Here is an 11588-nt window from a genome sequence, read left to right as displayed (position 1 = left end):
TTCTCCCAAGGTGCAGTGACCTTATTTGACTGAAATTCAAATAACTGCTTGTACTCAATAGACTACCAAGCAAGCAGACTTCAGAAGAATAATCAATCAGTTCAGCTCCGATTGATTCCGAGTATTCTGCAAGTTGTAACATCTATTAGAGCTTGAGCTGCAAATATGTGGCTGAAACGTTTTAACACGTTAACTCTTACTGAGAAGCACATTGTCATTGTTTTTTCCCAATAGCATTTTTTTTATCCAGTCACTCAATTACAGCAGGATCTAAAGAAGAACAGGGAAAGGACCATTACTCCACTCAGCGCACCCTGGTACTTTACCCTCTATTCTTAGTAGGCTAGAAGAGTCCCCAAGATTTAAGTTTCTTTGAAAAGCTTCCTCCTCACACAGAAGGAAATATACCCCAGCGCCCCAGTTTCAGAACCTTAAAGGCCAGCAGAATATTTGGAGCTTCAGCAGCTCAAAGGAGATGATTTTCCCTTACCTGCCATAATGTATCCAACATGTAATAAGGAAATACTGTTTAACACTATCTTTTCCACAGTAGTAGCAGTTTATGTTAAACAGCCCGGAGTAAGGACTCACTGGTTAAATCACCATAGGAGGGCTGCAACAGCACATATAAAAGTGCCTTTTTGTTGTGGTTGGGGTTTTTTTTTTTGTTTCTTTTTGTTTGTTTTCAGAGGTCAACTTATATTAAAAGGAACTCAGTGCTACTTACAAGAAGAGTCATTATATGTAAACATCTAAATCCTTCTATTAGCAGCTTGCTAGATTTCTTCCTGGAGAGTTATTAAAGTTCAGGACTAAAGGAGCTGGATTTCCAAATGGAAAACAGTTGACTTCCTTTGTGAATGGCTACCCAGCTTTTTTCCTAGAGAGCTGCTAAAGTCCTTTACCTCTGCTTTCATAGACTATTTTTTTCATGCTTGAATTTTGTGATGGAAACAAGCACATAACCTCATCATCATAATGACTAAAGGAAACGTGGGCAAGAAGTCTTGATAAGCCTGATGTCACTGGCCAACTATGCTTGACTGGACAAGCAGAAATATCTGAAGTCCTACAAAAGAGGAGCCATGGCCTCTGTTACTGCGGCCTATGCATAACCCTTGATGAAGCCTGTGTGAGAACAAAATGGAACAATTTTAATTTCTTGGATAAAACATAGCATATTTGGATGTCCGAAAGCCAAGTAGGTCTCTCATTTCATTTCGGAATTTTGATAAGTCCTGGTGCAGTTCATTGAGGTTTTCCACAGTAGCCTGATCTGTGCTTTGCATCTTCTGCCTCATGGACGTCAGGTAACGATGGACCAAACAACACATCACTTTTTGGTAGTTCGCATCCCTCTTTTGCCTCAGACTTTTCCATTCCTTAACACAGAAGAGGGTAGACTTATTAAATTCTACATCACAGTATTCTACAAACTGCAATGTTTCAGCAGGATGAGGATTTATGATTTGGTTTCTCCATTTATAAGAACATTTTCCATATACAGTATGAAAACTCCAATATGATCATTCCTATAGATGTAATAAGGACAATTTTCAACACCAGTTACCTGAGTACAATATCTATACTGAAAAATTGCCCTCCTCTGCCCAACTAAACAAAAAGGCCAACTTCCACAGCATATGTACTTTTAACTATGGGGAAAAGGAGTGTCCTTGTTGGAGTGTTTAAGTTAGGGGAATGAAACAGCATGCATACATTTTATTTTATAAAGTACATGCGCTCTACCTTTGCACCACTGACCACAGAACAGGATCCACAAATTCATAAATTCCCACAATATTTGGTAAATATCCAAATACAAGGGTTAAATGAAAAGTATTACTTCCACCTCCATAATTTATCAACAAATGACAGCAGCACAGACGTACTGTACGAGTTCACTTGTTCTTTGAAATCTCTTCCTTCACCTCAGTTTGTGAGAAGTGTCTGTCTGAAGAGGATGTTTTGCTATTGCTTGTGAAATGGAAGTATACAGTGAGTACTCGGGGCGACTTAAGCAATATGCTGTGATAAAGTTTTCCTGAGCTAAAAAATGAATTCTATTTAGTTTACACTGAAAGTGAAAAACATCTTAACATCAACAAACAGATCAGACTACAACAATCAAGAGATGAGTTGCTGCTCCAGAATAATAAATCAAGAGACGAAATATTATTATACTTATGTAAAGTCATGTCAGCAATCACTTTCATATAAACTTGGCAGACATAACTCCATCACAACTGTACAGATAATGCAGCAGCATTGTTCCAGTTCAAGGGCTTATTTCCAAAACCCACTGTCTATTTTAGTTGTATCGGAGAAAAAACAGTTTTTCATAAAAACAAATTACATTACATTATGATTCTTATAATCTGCAAGTCTCCTTATTCAGGTTCTAAGCAGATTACATAACAAGAAAACTTGGGCAATACCCAGGAATTACACAGATTTAGTTAAATTTCCATATTACAAGGTGACACATTCTTTACTTGAGACATTCATCCTCATCCAATTCCTATAAGAGGTTGAGTAAATATACATTCAAAAAGCTAAAACTTGATAATTATAAGTGCTGTTTAAAATCTTGCATGAGTTATGTGTTATATATGTTTAAAAAACTTTGAATTTTAAAGAAACCTATATATTTCATTCTATGCCAGTCTTATCGCATAAATCTGGAAACTGAATCATATGGAGGGGCATTTTCGATATGACGTGTAAGTGCGACTTTGGATGTTTCGCTGAAAAAGTCCAAAAATCTGAACATGGCCCTTTTCGAACCTGAAAAACATGTCCCTTTTTGTTTCAAAAATGGCCATGCCTCCTTGATTCAGGAACACTGCAGACGAACAGTATAGAAAAATGTCTAAAAAATGGGTTTTGAAAATAGCGATTTGGATGCTTTTGCGAGAAAAACATCTACCAGTTTATGCCACTCATTAGGCATTCTTCTCTTTCAAAAATGAGACCCATAATGTGTTAAGTGCATTATATTAAAACTACTGAAGTAAGATTAAAACTCCAAAACATTTTTTCTGATGCCTGTTTATTCAAATAGCGAATGATACATACCTGTAGCAGGTGTTCTCTGAGGACAGCAGGCTGATTGTTCTCACGACTGGGTTGACGTCCACGGCAGCCCCCACCAACCGGAAGAAATGTTCGCGGGTGGTCCCGCACGCAGGGCACGCTCACTGCACATGCGCGGCCGCCTTCCCGCCTGTGCACGACTGTTCCCACTCAGTTGAATGACAAGCAAAGGAATGAGGAAAAACGCAACTCCAAAGGGGAGGAAGGAGGGTAGGTGAGAACAATCAGCCTGCTGTCCTCAGAGAACACCTGCTACAGGTATGTATCATTCGCTTTCTCCGAGGACAAGCAGGCTGCTTGTTCTCACGACTGGGGTATCCCTAGCTCTCAGGCTCACTCAAAACAAGAACCCAGGTCAATTGAACCTCGCAACGGCGAGGGCATAACAGAAATTGACCTACGAAGAACAACTAACAGAGTGCAGCCTGACCAGAATAAATTCAGGTCCTGGAGGGTGGAGTTGGATTCAAACCCCAAACAGATTCTGCAGCACCGACTGCCCGAACCGACTGTCGCGTCGGGTATCCTGCTGGAGGCAGTAATGAGATGTGAATGTGTGGACAGATGACCATGTCGCAGCCTTGCAAATCTCTTCAATAGTGGCTGACTTCAAGTGGGCCACCGACGCTGCCATGGCTCTAACTCTATGAGCCGTGACATGACCCTCAAGAGTCAGCCCAGCCTGGGCGTAAGTGAAGGAAATGCAATCTGCTAGCCAATTGGAGATGGTGCGTTTCCCGACAGTGACCCCCTTCCTATTGGGGTGGAAAGAAATAAACAATTGGGCGGACTGTCTGTGGGGCTGTGTCCGCTCCAGATAGAAGGCCAACGCTCGCTTGCAGTCCAATGTGTGCAACTGACGTTCAGCAGGGCGGGTATGCGGTCTGGGAAAGAATGTTGGCAAGACAATTGACTGGTTAAGATGGAACTCTGACACCACCTTTGGCAGGAACTTAGGGTGAGTGCGGAGCACTACTCTGTTATGATGAAATTTTGTATAAGGAGCATGAGCTACCAGGGCTTGAAGCTCACTGACTCTACGAGCTGAAGTAACTGCCACCAAGAAAATGACCTTCCAGGTCAAGTACTTCAGATGGCAGGAGTTCAGTGGCTCAAAAGGAGGTTTCATCAGCTGGGTGAGGACGACGTTGAGATCCCATGACACAGTAGGAGGCTTGACAGGGGGCCTTGACAAAAGCAAGCCTCTCATGAATCGAACGACTAAAGGCTCTCCAGAGATGGCTTTACCCTCTACACGATAATGGTAAGCACTAATCGCACTAAGGTGATTCCTTACTGAGTTGGTCTTGAGACCAGACTCTGATAAGTGCAGAAGGTATTCAAGCAGGTTCTGTGCAGGACAAGAACAAGGTTCTAGGGCCTTGCTCTCACAGCAAACGACAAACCTCCTCCACTTGAAAAAGTAGCTCTTTTTAGTGGAATCCTTTCTAGAGGGAAGCAAGACACGGGAGACACCCTCAGACAGACCCAACGAAGCAAAATCTACGCCCTCAACATCCAGGCCGTGAGAGCCAGAGACTGAAGGTTGGGGTGCAGAAGCGCTCCGTCGTTCTGCGAGATGAGAGTCGGAAAACACTCCAATCTCCACGGTTCTTCGGAGGACAACTCCAGAAGAAGAGGGAACCAGATCTGACGGGGCCAAAAAGGTGCGATCAGAATCATGGTGCCGTGGTCTTGCTTGTGCTTCAGTAAGGTCTTCCCCACCAAAGGTATGGGAGGATAAGCATACAGGAGGCCATTCCCCCAATGGAGGAGAAAGGCATCCGGCGCCAGTCTGCCGTGTGCCTGTAGTCTGGAACAGAACAGAGGCAGCTTGTGATTGGTCTGAGAGGCGAAAAGGTCCACCGAGGGGATGCCCCACTCTCGGAAGATCTTGCGTACCACTCTGGAATGGAGCGACCACTCGTGCAGTTGCATAACTCTGCTCAGCCTGTCGGCCAGACTGTTGTTTACGCCTGCCAGGTATGTGGCTTGGAGAAGCATGCCAAACTGACAGGCCCAACAACACATCCTGACGGCTTCCTGACACAGAGGACGAGATCCGGTGCACCCCTGCTTGTTGATGTAATACATTGCAACCTGATTGTCTGTCCGAATTTGAATGATTTGGTAGGACAGCCGATCCCTGAAGGCCTTCAGTGCGTTCCAGACCGCTTGGAGCTCCAGGAGGTTGATCTGAAGATCCTGTTCCTGGGGGGACCACAGCCCCTGGGTGTGGAGCCCATCGACATGAGCTTCCCACCCCAGGCGAGATGCATCCGTCATGAGCACCTTCGTGGGCTGCGAAATTTGGAATGGACGTCCCAGGGTCAAATTGATCCGATTTGTCCACCAGTGCAGCGAAGCGCGGCAACTGATGGACAGGCGGATGACATCTTCTAGATTCCCGGTGGCTTGGCACTACTGGGAAGCTAGGGTCCATTGAGCAAATCTCATGTGAAGACGAGCCATGGGAGTCACGTGGACCGTAGAGGCCATAAGGCCCAGGAGTCTCAACATCTGCCGAGCTGTGATCTGCTGAGCCGCTCTGGCCTGGGAAGCAAGGGACAGGAGATTCTGAGCCCTCGCCTCGGGAAGATAGGCTTGAGCCGTCTGCGAATTCAGCAGAGCTCCTATGAATTCCAGAGATTGAACTGCCTGGAGATGGGACTTCGGGTAATTTATCACAAACCCCAGCAGCTCCAGAAGGTGAATAGTACACTGCATGGACCGAAGAGCGCCTGCCTCTGAGGTGCTCTTCACCAGCCAATCGTCGAGATACGGGAATACGTGCACCCCCAGCTTGCGTAGGTACGCCGCAACCACCACGAGACACTTTGTGAACACTCGTGGTGCAGAGGCGAGCCCAAAGGGCAGCACACAATACTGAAAGTGACGCGTCCCCTGACGGAATCGTAGATACTGTCTGTGGGCTGGCAGTATCAGGATTTGAGTATAAGCACCCTTTAAATCCAGGGAACAAAGCCAATCGTCTTTCTGAATCATGGGGAGAAGGGTGCCCAAGGAAAGCATTCTGAACTTTTCTCGCACCAGTTCAGGCCTCTCAGGTCTAGGATGGGGCGCATCCCCCCTGTTTTCTTTTCCATAAGGAAGTACCTGGAATAGAATCCCTGCCCTTCCTGCCCGGGTGGCACGGGCTCGACCGCATTGGCGCTGAGAAGGGAGGAGATTTCCTCTGCAAGTACCTGCTTGTGATGGGAGCTGAAGGATTGGGCTCCCGGTGGGCAATTTGGAGGAGTGGAGACCAAATTCAGGGTGTATCCGCACCGCACTATTTGGAGAACCCACTGGTCGGAGGTTATAAGAGGCCACCTTTGGTGAAAAACTTTCAACCTCCCCCCCGACCGGCAGGCCGTCCGGCACGGATACTTTGATGGCGGCTATGTTCCCATGGATTCAGTCAAAAGCCCGTCCCCTGCTTTTGCGGTGAAGGCGCAGGGGGCTGCTTAGGCGCAAGCTGTTGACGGGAACGAGCGCGCTGGGACTGTCCCTGTGCCTGAGGAGGCCCTCGGGCCGGCTGGGTGTACCTACGCTTGCTGTAAGCGTAGGGTGCAGCCTTCCGGGCCCAGGAAAAACGTCCACCTGCTGAGGTGGATGCTGAAGGTGCCCGGTGGGAGAGCTTGTCGAGAGCGGTTTCCCGCTGATGTAGTTGGGCCACCAACTGCTCGACCTTCTCGCCGAAAATGTTATCCCCCCGGCAAGGGACATCTGCCAGCCACTGCTGGGTGCGGTTGTCCAGGTCAGAGGCACGCAGCCAGAAGAGTCTGCGCATCACTATACCTTGGGCCGCAGCTCGAGATGCCACATCACAGGTATCATAGATACCTCTGGACAGGAACTTTCTGCATGCCTTCAGCTGCCTGACCACCTCCTGAAATGGCCTGGACTGCTCCGGAGGGAGCTTGTCGACCAGGTCCGCCAGTTGCCGCATATTATTCCACATGTGGATGCTCGTGTACAGCTGATAGGATTGGATGCGGGTCACGAGCATGGAAGATTGGTAGGCCTTCCTCCCAAACGAGTCCAGAGTGCGAGACTCCCGCCCCGGGGGCGCAGAGGCGGTATCCCTCGAACTCCGTGCTGTCTTGAGAGCAGAGTCCACGACCGCCAAGTCATGAGGCAATTGAGGCCGCATCAACACTGGGTCTGAGTGGATTCTGTATTGGGACTCCGGTTTCTTGGGGATGGTGGGATTAGATAGTGGCTTCAACCAGTTCCGAAGCAGTGTCTCCTTAAGGACATTGTGCAACGGCACCATGGAAGACTCTCTAGGTGGTGATGGATAGTCGAGGACTTCGAGCATCTCCGCCCTCGGCTCATCCACAGTAACCACGGGGAAGGGAATGCTGATAGACATATCCCTGACAAAAGAGGCAAAGGAGAGGCTCTCAGGAGGCGAGAGCTTCCTCTCCGGTGAAGGAGTGGGGTTGGAGGGAAGGCCCACAGACTCCTCTGAGGAGAAATATCTGGGGTCCTCCTCCTCCCACCACGAGGCCGCCTCCTCGGTGTCGGACATGAGCTCTCTCAGCTCAGACCTCAACTGGGCCTGTCTCGACTGTGAGGAACCACGTCCTCGATGATGGCGTCGAGCGGTGGACTCCCACGCCGGCGGGGACAAAGCTCCCTCCATTGACGTCGACAGGGACTCCACCTGAGTGGCGGTCGACACCGGTGCCGCAAGCGGCGTCGGAGGCCTCAGCATCGGGCCAGAGCCCATCGGCGCCTCCATCAACGACACTGGGGGCGCAAGCACCCCCAGTGCCGGTAGAGCCTGGCGCATCAGCCCTTCCAGGATCCCGGGAAGGATGGCTCGGAGGCACTCGTCAAGGCCTGCTGTTGGGAAAGGCAGGGGTGCCGGTGTGGGTGCCGGTGCCAGAAGCTGCTCGGGTCCAGGAGACGGTACCGAGATACCCGCGGACCCACGCAGCAACACCTCTTCGACCGAGGGGGAACGCTCCTCCCGGCACTGCCGCTTCCTGGGTGTCGAGTCGTCCCTCGATGTCCCGGAGCTGCCAGTCCCGTGCGCCGTGGGCGACCGATGACGGTGCTTCTTGGCTTTCTTGCGATGTCTGTCATCGGCGCTCCGTGGAAGAGACGAGGAGGAGGTGGAGCCCCCCCGGCCTCGAGTTATCGGATCCGACAGGGTTCGGTCCCGATGGCCCTGAGCAGCAGAAGTGGCCGGGGCAGACTGCCCGCACGGCCGCTCACCACCGCCGTCACCGGCAGGCCAAAGGTACCTGTGCTCCTGGGGTCGATGTCATAGTCGGCGTCGACGGTACCAGCACCGAAGACCTGGCCGTCGACACCGATGCCGCCGAGGTCGAAGGGCCGGCGCAAGTTCCAAAAAGACGGTCCCGCAGAACTTGCCTCGCCACCTGCGTCCGCTTCCTTAAGCCAAGACACAAGGCGCATGTCTTGGAATTATGCTCCGGGCCGAGGCACTGGAGGCACCAAGCGTATCGGTCTGCGAGATCTGCCGGCCGCACCGGCCACACTTCTTGAATCCGCTTGGGGCCTTCGAGGACAACGACAGAAAAATCACGTCGGCGAAGTCAAAATCGTCGATGGTGGCGGTGAAAAGCACACCCGAAAAAGAAAGAAATGACCGCGCAGCCACAAGGCCGCGACGACGCGCCCTCGCGACTAAGAATGACGAGGAAAACTAGTTTTTTTAAAAGAAAAATAAACGCAAACGCGTACACGACAGAGAAAAAACCGCGGTTTCCGGGGCTAAGAGAGAGACGTGAACACATCTCTCTCCAGCGCGGAACGGAGAAAAACTGAGCGGGAACGGTCGCGCACGGGCGGGAAGACGGCCGCGCATGCGCGGTGGGCGTGCCCTGCGTGCGGGACCGCCCGCAAAGTTTTCTTCCGGTTGGTGGGGGCTGCCGTGGACGTCAACCCAGTCGTGAGAACAAGCAGCCTGCTTGTCCTCGGAGAAACATCACTACGCTACCTGGTATGTTATGGCCATAGCATATAAAAGACATAACTGGTTTTAGAATTAACATCTGCTTGGACTTAGCTGATTTTGGAAACAAATCTTATTTATTTATTTATTTATTTATTGCATTTGTATCCCACATTTTCCCACCTATTTGCGGGTTCAGTGTGGCTTACAATACATTGTGAATGGTGGAAATACAGTTTGTTACAACTCGGTTATGGATTACATTGTGAGGGGTTATGCGAAAACAAAGTTAAAGTGGCTGCAGGCAAATGACAAACACTTTTCATCTCAACAATTAATTATACTGGTAGATAATATTGTTTGTCCATACGAAACTATAGCTCATTTTTTGCCAAAAGTGGACCTAAATGGTTTTGGAAATAAGCCCTTCAAATTATTAACAATTTTACAGTCAAAGTAAGAAGATTAAACAATCTAGCCTTACCCTTACGGTGAAAAAGGGTTAAGTGGCTGACAAAAGCATGAAGTGAGTGGCACATCCAATGTAAAGATATCCTGAACACACTGCCAAACACCAGTTCAATATGGCTTTAAATCAGTGGTTCCCAAACCTGGTCCTGGAGGCACCCCCGCCAGTCAGGTTTTCAGGATACCCACAATGAATATTCACGAGACAGATCTGCATGCACTGCCTCCACTGCATGCAAATCTCTCTCATGAATATTCACTATGGGTATTTTGAAAACCTAACTGGCTGGGATGCCTCCAGGACTAGGTTTGGGAACCACTGCTTTAAATTATTACAATAAAACATATGCAAAAAGGTTCCTTTCTCACAATTACAAGATCAACAGTTAAGATTAAGTAAATTATAAGCACGAACATTTTTAATTGGTGTCCACAGAGACTTTTGGGCCATAAAAAAAAAACATAGATTGAGTGACCCAAGCTGAACAGCATAAGTCACAGTAACCCAAAAATTTTCCACTGCTCTGGGGGTCAGATGCATTCCATTGTCATCCTCCCAACATTTCATCATTCCCAACTCTTCTTTTTGTTAGCAAGCAACAAATGGAATCATGAAGCAAGATGTCCACAGGATAGCAGCTTTTTTCAAAAGACTCCAAAACCCACTATCAGTTGATAGAATTTCTTTTACTGTTTTTTATTTTTATTTCAAGTTGTGTAGAAAGAAACAGATCAATCTAAATGCAACAACAATAAACAAACAATCTCACGTGTGAATAACAGCAAAGACATACCATCACTCTTTGGCATGCTGCAGTAAAACAACCCAACAAACTTGAGGTTGTGGTTTCTGCCATAATCAGGTGATAAGTTTTGGAGTGTTTCGGCCGAAACTGGAAAAGTCAGTTTCAGTTGACTTCTACGGTGATATTCACCCCTCTAATGAGTTAAGGGAGCAGTGGATAAAGTTGGATTGGATTGGATTTATTAATTTTATACACCACCTAAATATCTCCCCCCCCCCCCCCCCCCCGTTTACTAAGCCATGCGGCAATGCCAACACAGTCCATTCAAAGTGGATTGGCTGTGTCAACGTTAGCGCACGGCAGCCGATAGCGCAACTTAGTAAACAGGAGGGTTAGCATCAAAGTGGTTTACAGTTAACAATTTTAAATACAAAAGCTTACAGACATTCATCAATTCCAATGTATTAAAATCTCCAGCACATTATTTAAAATGTAGTTGAGGCAACCAAGTGTTTAAAAATTTACAACCCAACATGGCATAAGAAGCTCAAACTCAAATCCCCTCGATCCCCACCTCTTCTCAAATAAATAAATACATTAAGAATGTACAACTGTCTGTCAGCAATAATTACCTGTCAGGAGATAGGTCCACCAAATATGGAAAAGCATCCCTCGTTCCCCACAGCCCCACCAACAAAGAGCAGAAGTAGTGCGGTAAATAGCATGTAAATGGTCTAGGGTAAGATATCTCATATATTACATTTTATAGTCACTTTCTACCATATTACTGGCAACTGACACCTTCAATACCCGTTTAACAATTCGCTCCCACTCCTGAGTAGTATACCCCTTCCCAAAAGCAGTCTCCCAAAGGTGTACATATTTAATAGGAGGTCATCTTGCGGAACCAAGGCTCTGTAGAAGTGAGAGATGCACCCCCTACCACTACTACCATTCACTGCCCGCTCTAGGGATGTCTATACCTTTCATAAGTCCTGGAGAGCATGTTTGAGAAGGAAATCATTAATTTGGTGAAAATGAAAAACATCTTTCTGGGTTAACTCATACTCCTAGCTCTGAAAAGGCCAACAGCTCCTAATTGTGTCAATCTCTTGGCTGCCCATCCCCGATATTTAGGGTCATTGCACACCCTGGGACAAACCTCTCTGCCACCACAATGAGGGTTGCCTGGAACTATGCCTGCCCCCTGTAAAAACCGCAGCCTAGCCCACAACCAGGCTTCCATTGTCAAAGCCAAAAAAGGATTGGACTGCCCAATCCGGGTTCGGATGTCTGACAAAGGGAGCCAAGGAATGTGAGCAAGGGGCACTTCCCCAAGGGCATGC

At 47.9% G+C, this 11588-nt stretch overlaps 1 protein-coding gene across 1 annotated transcript in view; it reads right to left on the bottom strand.

Annotated features, from left to right (window-relative positions):
- Window positions 1–484: 484 nt before the first annotated feature.
- Window positions 485–11588, bottom strand: part of TRPC1 (transient receptor potential cation channel subfamily C member 1) — a 136149-nt gene continuing 125045 nt past the window's right edge. The window contains exon 13 of the mRNA XM_030216470.1: window positions 485–1382. Coding sequence (XP_030072330.1) covers window positions 1155–1382 — 228 coding nt within the window. The 3' untranslated portion in view covers window positions 485–1154. The remainder of the gene's footprint in view (window positions 1383–11588) is intronic.

This window comes from Microcaecilia unicolor, chromosome 10, assembly GCF_901765095.1.
Source record: "Microcaecilia unicolor chromosome 10, aMicUni1.1, whole genome shotgun sequence".
Lineage (NCBI taxonomy): Eukaryota > Metazoa > Chordata > Amphibia > Gymnophiona > Siphonopidae > Microcaecilia > Microcaecilia unicolor.
This window is presented reverse-complemented; position numbering and strand designations above follow the sequence as displayed.